At 44.6% G+C, this 27,904-nt stretch overlaps 1 protein-coding gene across 1 annotated transcript in view; it reads left to right on the top strand.

Moving 5' to 3' along the window:
- Window positions 1-27,904, top strand: part of SYNE2 (spectrin repeat containing nuclear envelope protein 2) — a 1,750,628-nt gene that overhangs the window by 1,583,895 nt on the left and 138,829 nt on the right. Inside the window, exon 138 of the mRNA XM_086937933.1 lies at window positions 12,606-12,772. Coding sequence (XP_086794059.1) covers window positions 12,606-12,772 — 167 coding nt within the window. The remainder of the gene's footprint in view (window positions 1-12,605; window positions 12,773-27,904) is intronic.

Here is a 27,904-nt window from a genome sequence, read left to right as displayed (position 1 = left end):
CAGGTGTGGAATTGGGGCTCGCAAATCCTAATCAATCTATGGAGGAAAACTGCAGGAATCTCACTGGTCCATTTTAGAGCATACCCATTTTTCCTAACCATGGCAATGTTATCCACACACGGATTTAGGATATTACTTTTGTGCTGATCTTTTGCTTTCCCTAGAATTTCTAGGCTCAGTGGGAAATGATCACTCAACGGATTATCCTAGACATTAAAAGCTTGGGTCTTTTTCCCGTGTCTGGTCGTCATCAATATAAAGTTGATAGTTGAGTTTGCCCCTCTACCATTAAAAGTGGGTACAAAGGGGTTATCAAGTCTAACCATTTTATTCACAATACCCATATCACATCCAAAAATTATAATATTAAGAAGATCGCCAAACTATGGGGCCCATTATGATCGCGGACGGACTTGAGTCCGTCCACGACCATAGAGGATGAGGGAACCTCCGCATGGCCTGCGGAGTTCCCTCCTGTCCAATTAGGATGTGACCGCCACCCTGGCAGTCACATCCTCTATTTTTACCATTGCGGCGGGTGCGGCTTCAAGCTGCACCCGCTGCAATGGTAAAAATGCATACATTGCATTTGTATTTAGAAAGCGGCAGGCACCGTGCGGTGCCTGACGATTTCTGCATACAAATGCAGGGGGGTACCATAGGTACCCCCCATGTGCACCCCCCACCCTCCTTCACCCAGGGGGCCCGCAACGGGCCCCCGCAGTGAAGTTCCACATGCTTTTCCACGGCGGAAAACCTGCGACGGAAAAGCATTTTTTAAAGCCCATCCTAATATGGCTGGCGGTGTCTGAGAGACACCGCCACCATATTAGAGCTTTTCCGCCGCGGTTGTAAGCCAACCGCGGCGGGAAAGCTGTGGACGGAAACCAGGACCCACCAGCCATCCTAATGTGGCGGTGGGTCTTTGGTCGGTCCGCTGCGGTTTTTCTGCATCCTCCGGCCCGGCGGTGGCTTCCGCCGGCCAGGAGGATGCAGAAAAACCGCAATCATTATAGGCCCCTATGTATGTTCAAAATGGCTTAAACTATCATCATTGTCCAACATTATGCCGCAGGTTCCTCTCTTACCGCTTTGGCATACAAAACAGTTAAAATCCCCGCCCCAGATTACACAGACGTCTTTAAATCTCCCACATAACGTCGATTTTATATCTTTACATAAGGTTATAAGAATGTCTTCCGTCAGCTCTGGAGGAATATTATTATAAAAATTTACCAAAATCAATGTGTGCATTTTATCTATAGTAATCCTGATTATGTGATAATACAATTTGTTAAAAAGAAACTCATTTTTCAAGCAATGAAACAAATTGGACACATATGTGGTTAAGCCCCCCTTAGCCCTCCAGTGTACAGAGTCAATGGCTGGGGAAAAAAAAGTTATAAATCCACTCACATGAAGTGGTACAGTCAACCACGTTTCTTGTAAGCTAACAAAATCATACATATATACTAGGTTAACCCAGTGATCATTCCCCAATTTTGATTTTAGGCCTGCAATGTTCCAATACAAGAAAGACCAGCTGGCCCTAGGGATCTCGCCACCAGTCAAACTTGTAGTAGAATTTGGCTCTGGATTTATCACTGCGTTTAGCTCTTCAGTTGGCTCCATCTGCATTCCCTCTTTATTCCCATTAATATCGTTTGTCTTAACCACAGTATTTATCTGACTCTCAGTTGCACCTTCTTTCATGCACATTCGGTTCTGGGTGACAGTTTCAACAATTTGGCCCGAGTTTACAGGGCAGATCTCAGTTTTAAGTCAATCGACTACATCCAGACCCTGCAATATTTCATAGTGATTAAACATAGGGATATTAAATCTATCTCCATCTCTGTTGAATAGCCCCCATTGCTGCCATTGATTTATTTTTATTTGATTTGTGTATGTGGGCAGATAGAAATAATTTAAATCTAGGGTTTGTATTCCATGATTAACTCTGCAATCGCTCCAATTGCAGATAAACCTCATAGCCCGTCTATCCCTAAAGTTGACCAATATACAATTGCCTGGTAGATCTTTAGGTTTGTGGCCCACCCAGGCTACTCTCCTGCCATGTAGAATTTCAGCATGTAAATGGGGTGGAAGAGGTCTATTAGTGTTAAGCCAGAAAGTTACTTTATTTTTCAGTTCTAAGTAGGTTTCCCTTTGGTCGTTATTCAGCTCAGGCACTCTGGTCTGGACCACCGTGTATGGTACCGATTGCGGGGGCAGGTCAATACAAGGATATATGGTCTTATTTTTAGGTCTCGCGACCTATCGATGTGCGCAAGCGCATCGAGCGGAGCGAGAATTCATGTGGCGAAAACATCTTCAAACCAAAGGGCTTTCAGCCCCGCGGTTTTCATGAAGTTCACGTGAACATGCACGCGCATCGCATGCAAGCCCAGCCTCTCCCGCCCCCATCCGGCATCAGGCTTCTCCTCCCCTAGCAGCACTCCTCCCACACCAGCAACTCCCCCCTCCCACACCAGCACCTCCCCTCTCTCTCCACGCAATCACAGCCTCCCCCTCCCATACCAGCACCTCCCCCCTCCCACACCAGCACCTCCCCTCTCTCTCCACGCAATCACAGCCTTGCCGCACTGCCGAGCCTGTCCCAACAACACAACCCAGCTCCGTCACATGGCTTCTGCTTTGCTCACTTTCGCTCTCCTCAACCCTTCCACTCTTGTTTATATTTTACTCGGCCTCAGCACGTTGTGCAGGCCTGTTTCGGTACTTGGTCGTCTTTCAGGGTGGTGCTCTTTATAACATGCTCATATCTGCTCATCATGGCCGATGTTATCGATCCAAACTGCTAAATCATGTCCACCATGTGATGTGGTAAGTTTGAGTGCGCTGTATCTAAATATTCAGGCACCTCGTCATTCCTTACACATTTGTATCTTCCTGTATTATTTTTTTTATCTCAGAAGCGTGTTTTGATTCTGTTGCATGTGTTACAGAATGTCAGCACCGCCTTGAGCCACTGCAACAAAAGCACTCTTTCATTATTCCTCCACAGTGTTGGCCGTTTCCTGTTAAGCTTGATCTGTTTCATATCTGCATCCGTAGTGATTTCTGGTGTGTGTGCTCACTTTACAGTCAGTTCCACCAAGCTCTGACCTTAATGCAAGATCGTACAGTCATGTTCATTAAGCAGCATCCCCTTCTCACCTACCATTTTCAGAGGGGGTGTTAATCCCTTCTGTAATTCTACCCTGGTCTGTTTTTGTTACAACATTCAATTTTGCGATTGAATTATTGACGTCTTCCCCCAGGCATCGCATGCAAGCCCAGCCTCTCGCATTCCCAGGCTCTCCCACCCCCATCCGGCATCAGGCACTCCTCCCACACCTCACGGACATCTGTTCACTTCTCCTCCCCCTCCCCAGCCAGCTTCCCCCAGGCCCCTGCTGCTTCACACTCTCATTGCCGTTGGCCCCCTTCCATGCCCGCCGTGTCGGATTTCTCCTCCCCCCTCCCCTCCTCTGCCTTGTTTTTTAATGTCTTACTCTCCTCTGTCCTGCCAAACCTATTTCCTTTTTTCCCCCTCATCCTCTTCAGTCCCCTTCTGCCCTCTATCAAGCCGACTCCCGCATTCACTCCTCTCCTCTCTCGCCCTCAACTTACCCAGTATTCTCACCCCCTCCACTCCATGCTCCCCTCGGCCCACCTCACGCCTCTTCCTGGTGACTGCTCTCTGCTGCTTGCCCTCAGCTTCCAGAATCTCCCTCCTCTCTCGTGGTTCCTGGAAACGCTTCATAGACTGGACTGGCATCCCGGCAAATCCCGACAGCCAGATTCACCACGTGCCGGGGTCGAGCAGATTAAAAAATCACTGCACTGTGCCTGGATATCTTTTAAAGGGTCTTAAAGCGCTGTCGGGCACGCTCAATGCTGCAGACAACCAGTTTGTTCATCTTTACAGATTTCATTCGTGTGGTATTAATATTAACATTCGTGTGGTCTTTCTCTATGCGCCTGAAGACTAATATTTATCAGACACTAAACCTTTCATCTGATTTCAAATGGATACCACGCTTTTTAATGTATATCCTTAATTTCCATTAGCCTTTTTTTATTTTTTTCCCTTCATTTCTCCCTCCGTTTTTTTTATTATACGCCACTCAACAACGCAACGCCACACACACATGCAACGCCACTCGCACATGTAACGCCAGTCACACATGCAATGCCACTCACACATGCAACGCCACTCACACATGCAACGCCACTCCACCATGCAACGCCACTCCACCATGCAACGCCACTCAACCATGCAACGCCACTCAACAACCCAACGCCACTCAACCACACAACGCCACTCAACCACGCAACACCACTCAACCACGCAACGCCACTCAACCACGCAACGCCACTCTAACACGCAACACCACTCTAACACACAACGCCACTCTAACACGCAACACCACTCTAACACGCAACGCCACTCTAACACGCAACGCCACTCTAACACGCAACGCCACTCTAACACGCAACGCCACTCTAACACACAACAACACTCTAACACACAACGCCACTCTAACACGCAACGCCACTCTAACACGCAACGCCACTCTAACACGCAACGCCACTCTAACACGCAACGCCACTCTAACACGCAACGCCACTCACACATGCAACGCCACTCACACATGCAACGCCACTCACACATGCAACGCCACTCACACATGCAACGCCACTCAACCACGCAACGCCACTCACACATGCAACGCCACTCACACATGCAACGCCACTCACACATGCAACGCCACTCACACATGCAACGCCACTCACACATGCAACGCCACTCACACATGCAAAGCCACTCACACATGCAACGACACTCAACAACGCAACGCCACTCAACTACGCAACGCCACTCAACTACGCAACGCCACTCAACTACGCAACCCCACTCCACTACGCAACGCCACTCAACTACGCAACGCCACTCAACTACGCAACGCCACTCACACATGCAACGCCACTCACACATGCAACGCCACTCACACATGCAACGCCACTCACACATGCAACGCCACTCGCACACGCACGCAACACACACATGCAACGCCACTCACACATGACACGGAACTCACACATGCAACAACAATAACAAATGCAACGCCACTCACACAGGCAACGCCACACACACAGGCAACGCCACACACACAGGCAACGCCACTCACACACGCAACGCCAATCACACATGCAACGCCAATTACACACGCAACGCCACTCACACACGCTACACCACTCACGTTCCCAATAGGTATCGCAGTAGGAAAGTTGGAGCCATTACTATTGCAAATAACAATGCCTTTTATTTTTTTATCATTTTTAAAACATAAAGGGCATAGTCATTTACAAAACCAATAGCTCAAACTTTCCTAATGCGAGACCTATTGGCAACGCCAGTGCTTGTTGTTACTAGTGACCCTACCATCTTCTTGGTATCTATTTTTCCCATAGTCCACCCCTGTGATAGTATCTTTTATTGCCAAGCTTTCAATTTCTTTTGTTCCTGTTTTAATTAGGGGTTGGGCACTATGCCCCAAAAGTGCCTTATCTACAGAAGGCCCTTTATGGATACCTGTTATTGTGTTAGTCAAGCTGTTCGATACAACAGGAAGGTTTCCCGTAGTAGGTTTCCCCGCACCTTTTGGTACATCGGTGCTGTTATGGAAGTTAACATCTATTTTCCTCAGTAAGTCACAATTAGCCATTGCTGTTTTTTCCAAACACCCTATTTTTTTCAGTTAAAATTTTAATTCTTTCGAATAGGGGTAAGATAAGCGACTTTACCAATTGTTCAATTTGGCCTATAAAAGCCGCAGGGTTTGGGTGCAGAGACTCCAAAACCTGCTTGGGTGTTGATATTGGGGGAATTAAAATAGAGTTAGTGGGGGTTTGGGCAGTGCTAGGAAATAATGACTTGGGCTGTGTAACCGGCTTTCCAACTTTTTTAGTTGTTTTAATTTGTTTCGATGCTCTACCATTCCGATGAGTGCCTCCACGTTTCCTCTTACCATTTTGCCCCTGGGATGTCACCCGAGTTTTTGCCTGTAAGCCTGATCTAGAACTACATTTTTCATTTTGGCCAGACTAATTTATTATCTGTGTTGTTAATCCCATTCCTTTGTCCGGCAGAATTGATTCATTGATCTCTAACGTGGGACTGTACTCATTGATAGTCCCGCACGATAATGATGGAGAGTTGGAGTCATGATGAATTTGTGGGACTAAATTCTCGGGTGTTACTGCCAGTGTTATTGGGCCCAGGGATGAACGCCTGTTGTATACGGGTTCTAATGACAAGCAGCGTTCTGTGATAGCAATTTCTTTCTCCAGCACTGATGTCGCCCGCTTTATAAACATATCTAATATGCCAGTAACTGACCCACTTGTGGCCCCCGGGATACAGTTCCTTCCTTTCCCTGATTTAGCAGCCATTGACACCCTTTAGTATCTCCGACCAACAATAAGACCAGGAAAGTAGTGTCTCTCCCACTAAGATTTATATCAAGTCAGTTTGAAGGAAAAGGTCTTACTTGATGATCGACGTTAGGGGGGTGGGGCGGCGGGGGGGGGGGGGGGGCAGCCCAGCCTCCTCCGGCCTGCGACGGCCTTGGACGGCCCGCCCTTCTCCCGGGACGCTCCCGCGCTCCAGATTATCCTCCAGGTTGTTTTGGCGCCTCCGGGACATTGAGAACAGATTATGGCACCGGGTGCCGCTTTAGCGCTGAAGCGCCCTATCTGTTTGGAACATTATATGATCCAACCCTTTGTCTGACATCTGCTAAGCAAACAGTCAAATCGTTTTCATTCTGCTGTCCACTGTTTACAGAGAATGGCAGAAAGGGGCCTCTCATACAATTCTTCAAGAAGAGGTTTGCTGTGGTTTGTTGAACAGGTTCTCAGAGCACCCGTTTTTAGACCTGGGGAAAATGGCGGCTCTTACAAGAGAACGCGTTTCATGGGCAATAAAGTAGTAACATCACACATTTAAGAAATCAAGCATACGTATGTCCATGAAGAAGACAGTAAAATAAATGCTTTTTGTTTTGATGGAATACATATTTTAAAAATAGAAATGTTTGCACGTGTGACCTTCCTAGGACTGTTATGTGTTCCTTTCTCACTGTCACGGTCCCATTGCTTGTTTATTATGGTTGAGGGTTTTAAAAGGAGTTCAAATTTAAATACGAACCTCAAATGAAGTATTAAAATGGAAAGGTCTTACTAGATTCCTTCAGCCATTTTTATGGTTATCCACAATGCATCACACTTCCCATTTCAGGCAAGTTAAGGTAGGATAAGCTAATCACACTTGTGCAGTTTTGTGGATGTTGAAAGTTTGTAGTCTAACCACCATCATCTGTCCATTTTTATAAATGTTCAAAAGTGATGACCATGTCACATTTTTGACACTTTGTGTTTTTTCAGATGAGATAATTAAACGACATTATTGTCATTTTATGCACTTTCAAGTGGGCTCACAATACTTTCGTCATTTTATGTATATTCACAAGACAAGTCATTTCCTATATGCTTTTAATTCATTAATGCTTGATAACCATTTTAGAAACATGTCAGTAATAGAAATTCAAGATTGCGAATACATCGACTTTAATTAACACATTTAAATCTGTGAATATAACACAGCAGGCATTTAGTCCATAGTCATCTTTTTGGAAAGATACACATCCAAAACAATTGAATACTCACTATAAATTAGTTTGAAAATCAAATGGAATACCATACAATCTACTTGGCATGTATCTACCAATACTGTTTAGTAATTTAACACTCTGGCAAATCTTTTCAAAGCCTTTCCAGCTCTCCAGTATTACGTTTCAGCTGGTGTTGCTTGACTTCTTCCAGAGTATAAGATTAATGATGCTAAAGTTGTATGCAGCATAAATCACGCTTCCTTGTATTTTTAAAGAGTTTTTTAAAGGCTGTCTATATTTCTTTTTTCTGCTATGGAGTTCGACTACCACTGGTCGGTTAGAGGTTCTCTTTCTCCACAGTGATCTCTTCTACACCTCTTGAGTCCTTATATAAAACCCACACCTGTTGTTAAGCCATTTGCAATCTGGTATGTGTTTTCCATTTTCCTTATTGATCATTATTAACAAGTGGCATTATAGTAACTCATAACACATTGCTACTTAATAAGCCCTGAATTCAACAATGAATTCCCATTGTGGTTTTATTTGTGGTGTGTATATATATTGTCTGTAGGGTTCTCAAGTGCCATTTTTGACTGGTACATGCATAATATATATTGGGTACAAGACCTACAAGCACACTCCTTATATCACTAGTTATGTATCAAATACACTCTAGCACTTAAGAGTTGATGGTGCTTTAAATTGCCAATAGATGTGTCCTTTGCACCCTCTCAATAGCCACAGCTGTAGTGGAGGTTATTGTAAGCACCCATGCATTCATTCCATACACTGTAATTAATAATTACTTTCTTCAAGCTTCTAAGGCTTTTGTTGTCTGCCCAAAATTCATGCCACGTTAGTGAGGTCATTGTGGAGGAGTAAATAAAAAAGTGATAACCACTCACATGAGACCTTGGATAATCACACCAGAATACCTTGATGTGAAAATTGAACTATATGCATTATTTTCCAAATGTATTTTTCAAAAGTACACAATTTGGAATGTAGTTCACAAAACACTCTAATATGTGAGAATATTCTGAAGAGCACTACACACCAGAAGGGTCTCTAGGGAGCAAGTGATCAACCTAAATGCATGCCACTCTCTAACTTCAAACAAAACACAATGAGGTATGCATGGTAGAGTGATAAGGTCAGTAGCAGCTCGTAGCGGCTCCTAGAGGGACTGCTGCCGGGCGGTCACGCAGTGTGGGGGGGAGGGGCAGGGTGGGGGGTAGTAAAGTCTGGATTATGGCCGAATTTAATTGCGCATGCTGCAATGCATTTGGCGATGCATGCAGCGCGTGCATCAACATTTGTTTTATTTATTTATTTGTATACTTACCTCCGTTAGGCCATAATCCGGGTTTTACTACCCCTCACCCTGCCCTTCCCCGCCCTGCGTCACCGCCTGCCAGCACTCCCTCCAGGATCCGCTACTGGATAAGGTGTATACCTGTATTCAAGAAAAATATTTTTAGGTCTCGCTGCGAAAAGCGCGCGATAGCACGCTCTCGCTGAGAGCCTATAGCAGTCAGTTCAGCCAACTTCAGGTGACAAGGATTGGAGGCAGGAGCTGGCCAGGTGCACCATGCGCAGCATTGAAACAACATGGCAGTCAAGGCAGAGTCGGATTACGACGCGCGCTTTAGGATTTGGTCACACGCGTGAGCTTCTTAAGTTTCGTTTTCACCGCGCACATGAGCTTCTTAAGTTTCGTTTTCACCGCAAGCGTGAGCTTCTTCATTTTCGTTTTCAACTCGGAGACCCGGTGTGAAGAGGAGTGCGGAGGCGGTGGAAGTGCTGGAGCAAGGGGTAATGCTTTGCCCTATTGTGAAAGGGCCCAGGAGCCAACTCTGAGGGCTGCAAACAAAAAAATATCACTGAGCTGCTCCTTCACCCCCAAATCAGATTCCGAGTCTACCAATCGCACTCTGCAGCCCGTCACTGTGTTACTTTTAGGGTCGTTTTGGATTAAGATACGCTGCTTTCAGGGCTGGGTGTACCTGTTCTGCTTATTAGGGGCTAGGGAGATGTGCCGTGTTTCCCTTGCTTCTTTTCGTCTTTATCTTCCTAGGTTGTTCTTCAACAGAGGATAGGGCGGTGCAAGCTGATTCTATTCTCTCATCGTTTTTCATAATGAGAAGGTAACCATAACCTTTTTTCTCTTGTTTCTGTCTCGGTCTCCCTCTTTCCGAAATTGCTCTTGGGGACTGTGTGTATATGCCTTGTTTTTTTTATCCATTTCACGGCGAAGCCTGCACCACATCTGCCTGCCAGCAGGTTTCTCAGCCTGTTCCCAACCCGCAGTTATCTGTCTGCCCTTCTCCCAGTGCACAGCTCTCAGAGCCCATACCGTTCCCTGGCCGCAGAGTTCCCTTTCCCTGTTTCTGCCCACATGTCTCTGTCCGCACCCCTCCATGCCGGTACCTCTCCCCATCTGCTCCGCTCCATGAGCCTTCGCAGCCCATTGCTCTTCCTGCCCACACATCGCCATACATTTTCCCACCCGCCTAGATCAAATCATCAGGATACGCTTAGGTTTCAGCCAGTCGTACCGTCTGAGGCCATGATAAACAGGAAAGTATTGACGTCAGTTTCATGGCCAAGATTTTCTGCAGCCAGTCAAAAATCCTCTCTTTATTTTTAAGAAATGTTAGAGTGAGGCTGTAACGTGGATTCAGCTGAAGGGAGATATGGTAAGTGTTGGCATCCACCTGCTTTGCTTATCGGACCCGATCTGTGCTTCCCACTGGCAATTGGATGCACGTTTTTAAAGCAGAGGCTGAAAATAGACCAGCACATAATAAGAACTGCATGACATGGCCACGCGTCCGCCTAGCAGTCTGCGACACTCATTCATTCCATCCGACCCCAAGCCTAAGTTAATTGGCACTGTTTAAACCACGTATTACTTATACCGGATATAACGCTGAAGCATGAGCCTTGCTTCAGTTTTAGTTAATCATACACCATATGAATGTTACAGTCTCTTAAAGTGAAACTCCCCCAAAATGAGTGTTATCTTCACAATAATGAGATTAAAGGGATATAATATTGGCTGGTGACCAGGAGCGATCTGCTGCTACTCTTGCCCTTCCGGAGCACCTATGCCAGGCTGTCTAGGGTATCTCTTTTCCAGTTTCCTAATCTGTGTATATCTAAGATGTCTTTTAAATTTGAGTTTTATTTTTACCATTATTTGCGGCATTATTAACAAATATATATGATTTAGTATCCTGATGGCATGCCTTACTTCTCTTCCCATTTAATAGGCTGTTCTGTGACATCGCTGTGGTGCTATTTCATGGTAGGAAGTGATGTCACAAGTGGACTTTTATACAACTGAAAGGGGCAAAATATAGAGTACAATTGAGTCCTGCATTAAAATAGCACTTCCCACGTTTTTTAAGATTACGGGCTTGGGGGTAAAATGCAGACAGTGACACATTTTTTCTATCTATCTATCGCCCTCTATCTATCTATCGTCCTCTATCTATCTATCGCCCTCTATCTGTCTATCGCCCTCTATCTGTCTGTCTATCGCCCTCACTCTGTCTGTCTATCGCCCTCACTCTGTCTGTCTATCGCCCTCACTCTGTCTGTCTATCGCCCTCACTCTGTCTGTCTATCGCCCTCTATCTATCTGTTTATCACATTACCACAGCATCACTCAGCACCACCACAGCATCACTCAGGGGGACCACAACATCTCTCTGCACTACCACAGCATCAGTAAACGCCACAGCATCACTCGTCGCCACCACAACATCACTAAACGCCACAGCATCACTCGTCACCACCACAACATCACTCGGCGCTACCACAACATCACTCTGTGCAACCATGCAACAACAACTGGTTCAAATAGGTTCTCTCAATGTTTCAAGATTTATTACAAATGTCACAAAAAAAGTAAATATTTCACTTCTGTGCTTAGATTTTAGTCACAATAAAATACACTGAACATAATCTTCACAAGTTATTTACAAAAGTTTAAGCTATTGCCATTATAAATTACAATAACTTTTACTTAAGTATACATTTTTAAAAAAAATTAAAAGCCATTGTTATTTATAATATCAATACATCTAAGACACGTAAATACAACACATATTGCATTACAAATGCTATAGGTATCACATTTACGAAAGTTAAAACTATTGGCATTGTTAATGACCAAGCTATTAACTTCGCTATTTTCAAAACCAACACAAAAATAAAACAATTGTCGTTTACAATACCAATAGCTCAAACTTTCCTAATGCGAGACCTATTGCATTGCAAATGCTTGTTTATTTAGGTCGAGAACCCTCACACACCCTAAGGTGGCATGCTTCATCATGGGGTCCCTCCTCACAGCAGGACAAATGGTGTGGGCTACAGCTCTCTTCTATAGAGAGGATCTCTTGAGATGTTTTGTTGACACAGTCTCTGTGAATCCTAGTGAAGATATTGGTATGAGTGAGAAATACAAAGTACTAGACCTATATGAGTGAAGTGAATTGCAGCTGCCTCTTGGTAAGCAAAATCAAAATGTTATTCTGATGCCTCCAAGTGGTGGAGTAAAACAATAAAAAGAGGGTTAAAAAGACTGTCTACAATGCCATCTTTACTGAACTATCAATGAACTTTACAACCCAGTCGGTAAATTATATATAATAATGGTCTTCCTCCCCCCACCTGCAGTTAATCTGTCTCCTGGAGATCTGGGATAGGTATTGAGTGGGAAATGTGTTCTTTTGCTGTCTATGTCTAAATGGTCGAAACCCTCCCTTGGTTAACAAGCTTGTGTTCAACCATGAAATGTTGAAAATTATTATTTCTCAACTTCCACCACAAGTTTATATTAAACACTGCATTAATTTTTAAAGTGAGTATTATCTAACTTAATTTGGGATTGATTGATGTCTTTGTCAGGACTGCGTCGAAGAAATAAATGTGTTCAGTGAAAATAAACTGCATTTGAAACAAATGGGAGACCAACTTATCATGGCCAGTAACCAGACGAGAACTACAGAGATTGACAACAAGCTCAGTAAAATCAACGATCGCTGGCAGCATCTTTTCGATGTCATTGGAGGACGGTAAGCAAATGCTTATTGTGGTATCTTTCTTTGTGATTGCTTGCTGAACAAAGTCCTCTTCTTTCACACTCATGGTTTATTGGACATAACACACACATGGGAAGGCCCTTAATTCTCTTGATTTGATGCCACAGACTAAGGAGCAAATGTTTTTTTTTGTTATTGGCCAGAACTGAAGCAGACACTCACCTAAGTCGCCAAAAGTCACCTATATTACGCTTGTGAAAAATCAGAGTATGTGGGCATCATCGGGTGATTGCCACTTATTTCCAGTGCGACCTCACTGCAATGTTTTGCAATCAGTGACAGTGAATGTTCTATATTTTTTACAATAACTGCCTTCAATGCTATATTGTCAGGAAAGCCATCAAGGTGCTATGGTGACTGCTGACAAACTACAAGACATACTCAATAGGTCCAACGGGAGGATAAGGATGGCTTTTTGAGAGTTTATTGATTGCAAGTTGTTCAGTATTGACCCCAAATTTCAAAAGTGGATTATTCCCAAACATGTTTTGGGTTGCAATGCTTTTTGTGAATTTAAGTGCACAAATAAGAGAGGGCAATGGCTGGAAAAGAGGTTACTAGGCACAAATGGTTTTCTGAAATTCTGTGCTGTAAATGGAGATTGGTGTGAAAAAGAAAATGGGGAACCACTGAGTTGGCTCCATTGTTAAGTGAAAGGTATGAGTTCCCAAACAACACTAAAGCCTATCTCAGCCTGGTAAAATAGTACTGCTTTAAAAAACAACCAAGCCCACATGAAAGAAAATAAAAGCAGTTTCTGAAGTGTGTTTTGCTGTTGTTAGAACTCATTTGAGAAGGATATCTGAGCGTGGATGGGAGCAGTGTCCTCAACTTAAGTCAACCAAACTGTTTAGAAGCTTAGATTGAATCACACATGATCCAGAACAAAAAAATGAGCGTTGTGGATGCTCTGATATTTAGCAGATAGCAATGCAAGTGAAATGCTTATGTTTACAAGTAAAATTCTATTTTGTTCACTCATTGTCTGTTGAAGTCAATTTTCCAGTTGTAACAGAGGATCCGTTTATGAAGAAAGCATCATGTACCTTAAGAAAGTCCTAGCCGAGAGCACTCAAACAAGAGGCCCACAGAACCATTTCATGTTAGGATGTTGTAGGAACGCAGTAAAGTTCTCATTTTTGGCAGAACAGTTTTTACTGAATAAACAGAAATATGAAAATGAAGCAACATGCTAAAATACAATATGCAAATTTACTTTCTTACGTTTGAAGCGTTCTGGATGGAGCTGTTGTGAAGCAGTCACTCCGTGTTTTACTTGGATGCTCTGCCCTCAGGGCAGCACGAGTTCTCTGCTACCATGAGGGCAGCGCATTCAACATAGTAGGCTGCATGTTCCCTGTTTGAAGAAGCACTGTGGCACAAACAAGACCATTTTACCCATATCATAATAGGTTCCCAGTGACAGCAGCACAGCGATATTTGCTACAAAGGCTGTACATTACCACCATATTGCATGTTGGTGAATATACTATGAGCCTGGGTCGTCTTCCTTCCCCAGATAATATCAAGCCCATTTTTTACCACGGCTCATTAAGCAGCTATCTGATAGAGACGTCTAGCCTCAGATTCCTTACCGTAGAATTCTCCACAGGTACCAGACTGGATCCATAAATTCCCCCAGCAGTATCCCTTTACGTCGGCAGAGGGCGTTGTTCGACTCCGCACTGACGTCACCCACATATGCGACGTCACCAGAGTCCATATAAGCCCTAGTCTCTACTAGTCTTCTTTTCCCCATACCCCAGTTTGACTAATTGGCTACCTTTATGACTGTACTGTATATCCTCACGTTGCACTGTTTGATGACCCCCCTTCGTAAAAGTAAGGGGACATCTCCTGCACACAGCAAACATATGGGCTTGATGTCATGATAAATGAGACTGCAGAAATATCTGCAATGCTGAAGACAGGTCCTTACTGTGCCTTAGACGATGTTATTTCATGATGTCATGCTGGACACTGTAAATAAGTTGAAAAAAATGCCAATAAACAGAAGTTCAAAAAAAGTCTGTACCAGCAAGTTGTTACAGAAGGTAACTAACTTGTTCTTTACATTGAGGATGAATTTTTCACACACTATCAGCACCCTGACCCTGAATTTTTGACCTTGCGCAGTGCGGTTCACAAGCTATGTTCTAATGACTGGAACGATATTGATAAATCTGCATTCCCTCAATTTTTGGACAAACGGTATGCTTTGGAGGGGTTTTCAGAAGAATTCCCGCAATCCATCAAGGTGAATAACTCAAAGGCTGGACTTTCTTCACAGAGCATGATGCTTTCAGATGACGCCCTTCCTTCCGACCCTGTGGATAAAAAGGTGCGAGGGGCCGTGAAGAGCTCCTACGTCGCCTCCATTTTTTCTATCAGGGCTATGTCCGATACAAATTATATGGTCTAATCCCCATTGAAGTACTTCTAGTCTTTGGCAGAGCAGATGAGTGAGGGAGGCGATACTACCTCTCTGCTGCCATTCATGGAGCCCCATATCCGCTACTTGTCCAACATCTAGTTTGATAATTTGTGTTCGGCAGCACAGAGGCGTAGCTAGAGCATGTGGCGCCCGGGGCTATCCCTCAGATTGCTGCCCCTTGGGGGACGGGGGGGGGGGGGAAATAGGACGGTGAGCACTTGAAAGATGTCCGAGAGACACATAGTATTGCTGCTAATAGTTTCCTCGATCATGCACATACATGACACGGTCAAAGGCTACACAGTTGAATACACTGGTGATTGGTGATGGGACAGAATCCTCCTCACTACGAGACAGGCAGTGTATCAAATTTCCTAGGCTTCTCAGTGCTGGTGGGCCATTAACATCGGGGACGACGACCAGGCATTCCGCCGCGTCAGCCTGACGTGGGCGCTCCTTGGAGTATTGGAAAGAAAATTTAGGCACTTTATAAAATTAGGTGAAAGTGACAACAGAAACTAACAAGCTCCAATAAACTCAATTGTTTTAATGTAATGTAATGTTTTACTTGTAAAGCGCACTGTTGCCAGTCGGCGTCCTGGCGCTGTATACCACTGGGGAACCCGTCCTGGCTTTCCCTGTGAGATGGTCCCTACTGGGTATCTCCAAGGTGAAACCAGGCATCCCCGGCGTATATGGGGGGCCGTTGTGGAGATGAGGCAAGCTAATGCCCAGAGTTGCCGAGTGTGATCCCTGGTTAGTGTAGGCACAGAGGCGAGAATTATCGAGTCCGCTCACCCTGGTCCACGACCCTGCCGCGTCGGGAATTGAACCCTGGTCCCGGGCCATCCTCTGCTTCTGCCGCCTCTAACCAGTGAGCCACACCACTCCATGATGAGAGAGAGAGAGAACATAAGAGCTTATGGAGAACCTAGTCCCTTAAAGATTTCACTTTTTGACATTTTCCCAAAATTCTGTTTTTATAAAAAAAATCCCTAAACAGTAAACAAACAAATGGGCCCGCCCTTCTTGTATCTGCACTGCTGCTGAGTCAATCAAAGGAGCGCTAGCAGCGGGCAAGAGAGTTGTGACCTCTGATTCACCTCCTTCTGTCCTGTTTTACTCTGGCCCCCATTTCTCTGCCTTCACTTGTCACCTGTGTCCCACCTCCTTCTGTATCCTGTGTCTCCTCTGGCCTCCTTTCCTCTGATGTCTCTTGTGAAGTTTGAAGTCCCCCACTGCTGTCCTGTGTCACCTCTGTTAACCCTTCCTCTGCTGCCTGGTGTCTTCCATGGCACACCACCCAACACAGCTCTTAGCCTCCTGTGCCCACTTCCCCTGTGCCCAATGCCTCTTCACCTCCTGCCCCTTCTTGCCTCTAAATTGTGTCTCTAACACCACCTACCTGCGTAGTTGTGTGTCTCTAGTGCCCACTTCCCATGACTACAGTGCCCCACCACCCACCATTGCCCTGTATTTCCTGTGCCCATGTCTCTAGTGCTCTCCTCCCCCCACTGCTTCATCCAGCTCTGGCCCAGTGAAGCTCAGAGCCACAGCTGGAAAGCGAGATGCCTGGTGCCAGAGAGATTGTAACCTTTAAACGGAATTCTGCCCTTTCCCTGGCAATTAAATGCCCTCCTATTTCAAGGTGTGGTGGTCCTGGAGACTATGCTAGGACATACACAGACCAAGCTGTATTTTTGTGACAGACACGTTTTTTAGCCTGTTGCAAAAATATTACAAATGTTGGGGTTTGTGGCCGCTACAAATTTGCAAAGTCAGACTTCAACATCCTGTGAGGTCTGTGTGGTACACATCAGGGAATGGAGCCCCTCTCACACTTTAACGACTGTGCTACAGTGACGGGACTTTATTCTGCAGAAGCCCGATTGAGCCAGATATCTCATATCAGTGCGCATGTAAATTTGATGGGCCAAATGGCCATTGATTTTATCCACCAAGAAAGTTTGAAGATAGTACTTCATGAAATTGCACACCAGAGAAGAGCTTCCTTGGGCAAAACACATCAGGCAGAGTACATTGGCGATTACACATCAGAGAGATGTGAACTGAGTGTGCACATTCTAGAGTGCACTCCATCCTGACACAAAGAAGGGGCTTCAATCTAATCTTGGAGTTTGCTATTGGAATGTGTAAAATCAGCATCCAGCAGTGGTTTTCGATGTCTTGTGGCTAACCTCTAAAAGACTGCTATGTTCTGATCGCGAGGGATGGCCCAAAATGTTCATTACAGGCCGTCATTGGTTGCGCTCGCGCGCGCCGCAACTGATTGACGGCCCTGCTGGACTGGGCGGCGGCCACGGCACTGAAGGCCCGTTGGGGCCGCGGCGCCTTAATAATTTATTTGGGACACTGTGTTTGTTCGAATCGTTCCCCCAAATAAATTATTAAGGCAACTGCGGCCGCAATGGACCTCCAGTGCTGCACGGCCGCGGCCGCCTCAAAAATGGTGGCGTCCCCCTAGCTACTCGGCTGCCTGTAAATTGCGCTGATACCTTTGGTCAAGTTCGAGCTATATAAAACTCCGAGACAAAAAACCCCACCCTTTTAGGACCCTTCATCTGATTGGGCCTGGCTCATTTGCGACACCTGTTAATTTTGAAACATTTTCAGAATCCGTATGAGTTCAGTGAGTGTAGCACCGCCACTCTGAATATCATTCCAGCACCACGTAGAAAAAATATATATATATAAATACTGAGTGTTCAACACTTTTATGACATCCGGAAAGATCTTTAACAGACATGCCTTATCTTAAATGCAAATCCTTGCGGGCTCCCACTATTCTGATGAACACTGTGTACACATACATTTTCCAATTTTGACACCTCAGAAACATTTCCTCTCGCATTTTTAATGAGTATAAGATGCATTCTTCGCAATAACCTACTTTGAACTTATGCAGCAGCAGACATTCCATTTTACTGAAGGGCCGTCATTGGTAGCTCTTTTGTGAATTCTGCAAAGAGGTGCGCTTGCACTTTCTTCACGTGTGCAATGCTTCCACGGGCCCCCAGTGCAGCGCAGCCGCCGCCGCCCCCAAAATAGTGCCACCTGGAGCGGACCGCCCCCGCCGCACCCTCCTAGCTACACGCCTGCGGCAGCACCACCATCAACGGCTTCCATTGGTGCGTGTTGCCATATATAGATGCAGGTGTGGAAGATGGATGCTGCACAGAAATCTGCCCTTTTGAATCTGCATTTTGATGATTCAGGGTGTTTGAACCACAACTTGAGGAGATGGTAAAGCAGTCAGACAAGAATAAGAACTGGTTGCTCCAGTTCACCCTCCCTCCAGGGGGAGAGGTTTTGTATATCGCCCTACCGTTTTCTATCCTCCAGCTAGAGGAGCTAGCCAACTCTTTTGAAGCAGGAGACATGGCTGTGGGTGCCCTGGAGGTGACAAATCCCGGTCTTAGTCACCCGGGGCCTCAACCACTTCTTCTCCAAAGCAGTGACTATCCATCCCCTCTGGTTGGCTTCGCTACTTTTGTCACCAGTGGCGGAACATATCGGATCCATCACAGAGGGAGGAACTGTGGCTTGGTAGGTCTAGCATACAGGCCCTCTATTGTTATAGCAAGATTGGGAGTATACAGTTCCTTGGGGGAGGAGGAAAAGGGGGGGAGGGGTTAGGGTGAGTTCTGGGGTACCAGGTGTATGTAGGGGAAAGAGAAGGTGTAGGTGGGGTAGCTCCAGTTAGGAGCACGTGCCCTCTCACACCAAGGGGTGTCATGCTTCATCATAGGGCAGCTCCTCGTTGGGCTGGTGCTGCAATGCCCAACGGCACCGCGAGAGGGCTCATTGCCAGAGATCTTCGCTTGTTGCCGTAGTGAAGCTGAAAATTGGTAGCAGGCGTATGTGTAGTGAGTAAAGATGGGGAATAGTGTGTGTGAATTAAAAATATCTATCAGAATCGAACAGAGTATTTTATTGGTTGGGTTCCAATGCTACGAGTTAAAAACAAACGGCTAAGGGGTCATAGCTGAAGGGGGGAAATTATACCCACTTGAGCTTAAAGCAGTGTGTTTGGTGTGGAAGTGGTCAATATGTTTCATGTCATATATAGTCCAAAGGATCTTTGGCAATTCATCATGCAATCCTCACCTACTCTAGTGGGACGGTGTGAGAATGTATCATAAAGGTCCCTTCCCCTACAATGTGGACTCTTGTGGTAGTCCTGTGAGAAAGTGAAAGACAGGGGTGTAACACAGGCCCCTGCATCCCCGGCGGTGCGGGAGCTGCAGGGGGCCCCCTCAGCCCAGTACTTAAACCTGAGGCGAGTCTCAATCGGATGCAACAGAGATGACACTCTATTTGCACTTCATTGGCAGGCCCACTACGGTAGATTTAATGGGGTAAAATTGCTTAAATCCCCTCCTGTTTCATACGTATGGCATGAAACCATTCATAAACGGCCATAAGCGGCAAATACGTTCTGCAGCCGAGTGAAGACCTTGTACAACAAGATAAGAAGAGCTATAGCTCCACAATGTGAAAGCTAATTTAGAGAGGGCGATCAGAAGTTTGATGTCTTACCGCACTTAATCGTGCTTGTGGGCTATCAATGGTAAATTCGGGCGAGTATTATTCAAGAGGCTCCGGTATTCGGCTGTGTTTAGAAAGAAGTTAGATCGTATTGATCAATGAGCTGCGGGTCGCGTTCAGTGGCGCTAGGCAAGGTTACAGCGGAGATATTGTGAACATACCTCTGAGTTGTCACGAAGTCATCAGAGGCTTTTTGGTAAATTTTTAAACTGTACGCCTGTGAGCAATCTGCACGGAAGAAGCAAGTAAGGAATTACAATTGCATTCAACTGTCACTTTATGTTTAAATTGTACGGCAGCGATAGATCGACCTCTATGTGTTCGCGGGGCAACCAAAAGCTCAAATTAGCCGACAATCTACAACTGAATCGAGGCGTTCAATATAGAGAGGCAGGGGGGGCTGAGAACAGCAAAGCGGCCGCAAAAGTGAAAGTTACAGCGGCGATATTGTAAACATACCTCTGAGATGTCAAGAAGTCATCAGAGGCTTTTTGGTAAATTTTTAAACTTTACGCCTGTGAGCAATCTGCACGGAAAGCAAGAAAGGGATTACAATTGCATTCAACCGTCACTTTTTGTTTAAATTGTACAGCGGCTATAGATGGACCTCTATGTATTCGCGGGACAACCAAAAGCTCAAATTAGCCGGCAATCCGCAACTGAATCGAGGCGCCCAGTATAGAGAGGTGGGAGGGGGGCTGGGAACAGCAAAGCGGACGCGAAAGTGATCACGATCAAGCGTGGCGAATGAGCATGACGAGGAAAGCCATATGACGCCACTGCTCGTTAAAGCGCGCCCGCGCACATGCACGCAAGCTGTAGGCCGGCCATGGTAGTATTTTCTGAATCCCTTACTAAAAGTCTTGCCAGACCAGCACATGCGCTGTGTCAGGCCAGACCTAAAAATGGGTAATTTCACATTTTTAAACAATCTATTTTACGCTTTGCATCATACATCTGACTTTGGGCCTATTTCACTTAGTGGGCAGAAACACCTGGTTTGGGCACTCTAAGAATAGTGGATGGAGACCCTCATTGAGACTTGCAGTCCAGCATCACGCCCACCTACGGGTGAGTGCTCTTAGCATTAGATTTGACTGTAATTTAAGTTTTATTTCTTAGCATCATTAAAAACCCTCCTGTTCTAATATTTTGCTTGTATTTTCCAAAAGACAGTACTGCACAGGATATGGGTGCTAATTTTTATGGGGTTGGAAGTTGATCATTGATTACCAAAGCCAATAGGTTTGACTTAAGTATAGTGTGTTCACACATGCACAAAATATCCATGCATAATTGTAATAGATCATACAGCCTCATGGATACTTCTAAGTGCAGATTCCTCACCTTAAAAATCTCACCAAACTGGATCTGAAAGTTTATACCACAGTAACTTTTGTGTGCAAGCAAGTGGAAATCTTACTCCATGGTAGCTCCGGCCCAATTCCTGAAGTGAGGACAGGATAAGTGCCACTCTTGGGTGCTGTAGTCAGTTCCTCTTCTTCTGCATTGTTTGAAAGTGAAGCGCAGCTCTCCTTTTAAGATTTGCAAAACTAAATGCTTGACAATGTCTAGGAATGTTCCACTGTTGAAAGAATATTGTCCTTCCGTTTTTTTTTTATCCTAACCCTTCTTCTCCGGAGTAGGAGGTTATCTATTCTTTGGATGTTTTGAGAGCCCTTCGCATCTACCTGGACCATACCAGTTCTTTTCAGCTGAGAAATTTGTTGTTTCTCAATTCAGGTCTCACTGGGAAGGATCTTAAGCCTTCTTTGTCCACTTTTACTCAGTGGGTGAAGTGTGATATTTGTTTGAGGCTGTTCACCTGTCTCTTTCATCTTCCGGCCAGGGGCAATCCACTCGAAGTGTTTCTTCATTCTGGGCGATGTTTAAGAGGGTGTCATTTCATGACATTTGTAATTCTCTACATGGGTCTCTCCCAACACTTCTGCTTCCCATTACCAGTTTCAGTTGGGTATGGCTGCATTCTCAGACTTTTGGGGCTCATGTTTTGTCATCTGTACATAATCTGTGGTTTATGCTCTTTTTGCATTAACGAATAAATCCTGTGTTTTTCATCATCTTTGGTTTCTATGTGAATCAAGCACCATGCTCCTTGGTATGGACTTATGTGAAAGGAATGGGACGGGAAGAATGACAAGAGGTAATGCCCGGTTACTTACAGGTAATCTTCATCACTCCGATTTCAGGTTTTTTCATTCCTTTTCTGATCCCGTCTCTCCCTCCCAAGTTGGATATAATGCCTGGTTACTTACCGATAATCTTCATCACTCCGAGTCCAGGTTTTCCCATTCCTTTTCTGATCCTGACTCTCCATCCCAAGTTTCTGTTTATGGTGATTGTTTTGTTTCTCTTTCTTGTGAGTTTCTTTAACCCGTTCCGTGCTCCCGTCGGACCTACCCAGTGCTGGCCGACGGAGCATTGCCCACCCTTTAGAACGCCTGCACCGCAGCGGAAAAACCGCTGCGGTTAAGGCGTTAATATTCTCAGGCTGGCTTGGTGACCTTCTTTTACCCTTTATGCATGTTGGGTAGGCAGCGCCATACTGGGGGAAGTATTTTGATCTCAGCTAGGTGATAGGTTCTGTGGAGCAGAATGGAATGGGGCGACCTGGACTCGGAGTAATGAAGATTACTGGTAAGTAACAGGGCATTACCATACGTTGTACATAATTTTTCTGACAGGAAAACTTGTAATAGGGTGTAACCGTGAAGTGTCCGTATTTCCTCGTGTCGAAATTATCAGCTGTTAAGTCCTGGAAACCTGGAATGAGCCCCTCTGTGTTTCTTTCTCCTTGTTTCAGAAGTGTACATTGTTTATACTTATCTCTCAGAAAAGCATTTTTAAACAGAAAAGTTACTTTAGTTACCAGTGTTTCAGTATGTGTTAAAACCCAGTAATTAATATCTCTTAAGCTGGGCCCTTCCACGTAGAAGTATTTGTGGTAAACAACTCGGTTCACCTCGCTAACAAACCGCATTAGCAGATGGGCACATTAGCCCGGCTGAGGGGCTTAGAGCGTGAAGTGATTCTCGGAGCTCAGGAGACAAGCTCAGATTTGCCATATGGCATCCGTGACGTGCACGGGGCGGCCCCAGATCTGCATTGTGTCCCTCTGTGCCGCTCGGCGGGGGCATTGTCGGGTCGCTGCATGGAATCTGGCCTGACGCAGACCAGGAAGCGCCTTGAAAGTAAACGTGTTCTCATGTAGCGTCTCCGCCATGACATCTGCTCTTCGTTCACATTGACGCAATTAATTGCAGGCCCTGTGTTCTACCCACTTGTTTCTGCTTCCGTAATTCTGAAAGAAAAGGGCATTAATGCATCATAAAAATGTTCACCGTTTGATTCTGTTGAACAAAAACGTTGTGGAATAGTGTCACACATTCTACTGTGGCTTTTTTTTTTAATTTTTTTTTTTTTATTAATGATAGAGCGCAGCATCCTTTGCACGAATATATTAGAATGATAAAAAATAACAGCATAAAGAAACATTTCCAAGTACCAGTGGTTAAATATTACAAAATGTGATCAAACAGAATTAAAGACATTTTAGAGAGAGAGAGAGTGTTTGTGTGCGTGTGTATATAAAATGACTACTATTGCATATAAATAAGAAAGGATTCGAGGATTCGAAAGTAAATAAATAATAATATTGAGGCTAAACCACAAGTGAGAAAGAGTAGTAATGAAGTACTTCACAGTGGTTCAACTGCTTCATTCTGCGATTTAAGAGGCTGAGTCCAAGTAGACTATAGTAGTGATAGAAAATTGGAGGATGTCAGCGAAAAATATCACCTTTACATTGTGCAATGTTATCGCGGCAGCTTTAAAACAATGTGCTCAGCTCAGGCACAGTATTGTCAAATCTTACTGTACTTCCTTTCATATTTAAAAATAAATAGCTAATTTCCCTGAAATCCACGTGGTTTTATGCAGCCCTTTCTCTTTATTTGCTTTTAAAATTCAAGGACCTTATCCTTTCTGCATCCCATAGCTGGTGTCCTTTGGCCCAAAAAAGAGGGAGATGGTTGTTATGGGGTTCCCCACCCACAAAAATTTAGGCTGCGTTATCTTGGTGGCCATACAATAATCTGCAATTCTATAGTGTGCTTTCAGATCAGTAATACATTTGATTTGGAGTGGCTCTAAAATTCCAGGGTGAGTAACAGTTACAATTTATAAAAACCTTTTCTTCCTTTTCTATTGGGCTTGCTGTGTTTGTACATTGCCTTCTTCTGTGACTTTTGTTCATTTGCATTAGAGTCACGTTTAGTTAGCAGCGCTTAGTCAATTGTGTGAATTCATTTTTAAAGTCAAACTTTTGATAAAATATAGGGAGGGTTAGACATAATACCAGGCTGATGGTGTTTTGCATGTAAACCACACTAATGCAGGAAGCTGGGGAAAGGCTTAGCACCTAGGTAACACCAAGTCATGTGTCCTCTTTTCTTAGTCCTCATGTTTTATAGCTAGTATCGCTTTGCATTCTTCAGCTTTTCTATTATAAGTGTGGACCAACTAGTCCCAGCATGCAGTTTGCCAGTTGCTTATCAACAGGATTGCCTAAAAGTGCGCCTCTTAACGCAAGGCCAGTTGGAAGCCATGAAACTGTAAAAAAATACATAAATAGAAAAGAATTGGCAAAGTTAATAGGTCTCACCTACGAGACAAGAGCACTTGGCTTTGTCACTGGTTAGCCTTGTTCTACATCAACTACTGTGTAACGTGGCTGAAAGTGGGGGAAAAATTGCTCAGGCAAGACCTGCACTTGCTGTGTCATAGTGCTTTATCTTTGTTATGGCAGGCATGTGGGGGCAAGCAACAACATGAGGAAACGAGGGCTGGTGGGGCAAGCAACCACATGGAATAGGGAAGGTTGGTGTAGGCAAGCAACAATGCAGCGGAGGGAGGATGTGTGGGGAGAGCAAAAGCATGGTTGAAGGAGAGCAAGTGGGGGAGAACTGCACAAGGGAGCCTGCAACAAAAGGCACACTCTGGTAGAGTCTTAAACACCGAAAAACGTACAGCCTGAAAAAGCAATGGAAGGACACAAGAATTGCATCTATGTTCCATATGAGAGACAAGCGCCTGAAGGGAAAGGAAGCCTGTACCAACTGACCAGTAAAAAGCAAGCAAATGAGCATAAAATGCATCTCAATTTTGAGCTATTTTAATTTGTTTCACTCTTTTAGTTGAGGTATCATGTTTGAACTGATATAGGGCAATGTTTAAAAAAATTTTTAATTGAGGCTGTAGCTGCAGGTAAAAACAGATGTCATACATTTGACAGTCACCATTTTGTTCAAAGACTCTGCTGTCCCTCTGGCTCAAATTCGAAGCCATTATGTAAGAACACTGTGATTGTAGAGTGTTGCCGCTAATGGAAAGAGTATGAACATCATCATGGTTTAACAGTTTACAAAAAAAGGTACCTCCACTAGATAAAAAAACAATCTTTTGTGCTCAACCACTCAGTATTTTAAGGTGAATATCTATATGTAGATATGTGCATAGGTGTGTATGGGTCTACATGCATGCATGTAGTGCTTGTATAGAATAAACATAGGCAAAAGGCATTGTACAGGAGGAAAATCAAATATATAGACATTGATTGATTTTTGAGGTAGCTGCGTTCTGGCAGTTGGGCACAGGGATATCACTTTGTCAAAATATGGTTCTGTAAGAAGGTGTGTCTACAGCTCTTTCCTAAATTGAAGCAGGGTTAGGGCACTCCTGGTCGACACAGAGATGTCATTGATCCTTGAAGTAAAATAAAAAAGTCCCGGGGCCCGACCAGCTATTGCTCCTGAACAGCTGGGCACTTGACTCTCAGTGGTAGAGTAGGTCGAGCAGTCCAAGGAATGGCTTCGATGAGGGGGTTTGGACAGGTAGATAGAGAGGGATATACTTGGGCTCACAACTTAAAATACGTTCAGTAGCAGCAATAAATGATTGTCCAGCCAAATACATGCTTTTATGAAAAAACAAATATGTATATACCAACAAAAAGTAAAATACGGCAATTTCAAACAATACACACAGTCGCCTGAGGTCAGGGCTAAAGTGTTTTACCATGTGGGTTCCTGAGTCCCACTACTCTCTCACTAGCTGTAGAGGTTATTCCCCATTCACTACTATAGGTGACAATCCAGTTAAGCGCCACTAGCAGTTCGAGTCTCAGGAGTCCCACTCTGACTCTTATTAAAGTAAAAAGTGTTCTAGTTCTGTAGGCAATAAGGCAGGCAAATTCCCCCAGGGCCGTCTGGCCCATAAATCAGTCATACCCTAACTAGCAGGACCTGCTCGAACATGAGTGTCATAGCGTGTCCCCGTTGCGGTCGCTGAAGCTGCAGTGGCTGGCTTCCGTGAGTTCTTCACACGCAGCTCTTGAGGGCCAGCAGTCTGGTGTCCTCCAGTTCCTCACACGCGGCTCTGCGTATGCAGCGGCTGGGGTCCTCGATGCTCCACCGAGGCTGGTAAGTTTCCTGGGATCCTCCCCACAGGTGAGTTGGGGGGGGGGGAATTTGACACCCCTGGTGCTGGTCCTCAGTCAGGGCTTGATTCTGCCTTGATCACCATGGTGGCCTAATCTCGACCATGGTCTCAACCAGACCTCGCTCCTTGCCTGTTCCTGGTCACCCTCCACCAGCATACGGGGTCACTGTTGTCACTCTGTGCACAGGCTAATATCATAATTGCAGCCCACCTGGCATACATAATCCCTGACTTTAATCCACACATGTTGCCCCTGCTGGTCCAAAAAGACCGCAATCCGCGAGATAGGCCAATATCATGGTGCACATGCATGATCCGTGTTCACCCATAAGAACAAAAATCAGCACAGGGAATCTAGACATCATTGCAGCTGGGGCTCTCGAGATAGGAGCACACGTCCATCACCATGCAAGGGAATTTTCCATCCCTACACCAGATATTTAAATGATAAGTGCAAGCAGTTTCTTTCTACTGTGAACCTCTACAGGTCAGCAATGGGCAAGAGATGCCCTCAGACGTAAGCTCAGAGCAGTTTCACGTGGCGCATGGAAAGACTGGAAGAAGCTCCACTAATTTTCAGAGCATTTCAGCTCCATTAACTTTCTGTTGTTGTGCACCCCGCCTCTTTCATAGCTTTGGTTTCTGTGCATAATCTCCTGTAATGCTTGGCCCTCTCTGTGTACCAATTCCCACTCCTTCTAATTTTCTGCCAGCTCTCTCCGCCATTTGATTTCTTTTGGTTCGCTCGATTACAATTGCTGATTTTCTCCTTCTATCACTGACATGTACTGATTATTGTATATAACTCTGGCCTTGTCCTATTGTAATCAATTCCCTTACCCCCTTCCTTGTATTTTGCCTATGCCTAACCTGTACGTAACGAGTTTATCCCTGTAAAGCGCTCTGATACCCTAACGGGTCATGTTCGCGCTATATAAAACCTCAAATAAATAAATAAATAAATAAATAGCAAGTTGAGCACAAAATTTGTCTTTAAAAAAGGAATGAGTCTTCTGGTATACTTTTCAATAATTTATAAAAAATAATGTATGTCTGTAATGGAACTCAAACATTGTGTTACAAAAATATTGAGACTTTAAATGATTAGAGGAGCACTCACTTATCTCTATTTATTATTATTCGTTGAACTTAAGTAAATAGTCAAACTTATTTAACCTCAAGGCGTGCAGCTGAGGTAGCACGTCTGCCCTATCACGTGCTGAAACTTAGAAAACCTTATCTTAAGTGTGAATGACACTTAACCTTAGCGCACTGTTGCTCAAGCGCTGAACGCGCTCCAAATTAAATATACACTCTTTTGCTTTTTCAAAATTGTTTTTAGTTTTTTCCAACAATAGTTTCCAAAGATTACAAATAAACACAACTTGTTTGCATTTTATAACAAACACAATATGCAATATTCAAAAAAACATCAATATCGGTTTCTTTTCATCTCTGTATGCCCAATGCATTTCGAGCTGTAGGCAGCTCTTCGTCGGGGGCCTGTAGATAATGCAGAAAACAGTACTATCACTCACAAATCTTAGAAGCACATAAGATGTAAAAAAATGAAATAGAGCTAA

This window comes from Lissotriton vulgaris, chromosome 9 (genome assembly GCF_964263255.1).
Source record: "Lissotriton vulgaris chromosome 9, aLisVul1.2, whole genome shotgun sequence".
Classification (NCBI taxonomy): domain Eukaryota; kingdom Metazoa; phylum Chordata; class Amphibia; order Caudata; family Salamandridae; genus Lissotriton; species Lissotriton vulgaris.
This window is presented reverse-complemented; position numbering and strand designations above follow the sequence as displayed.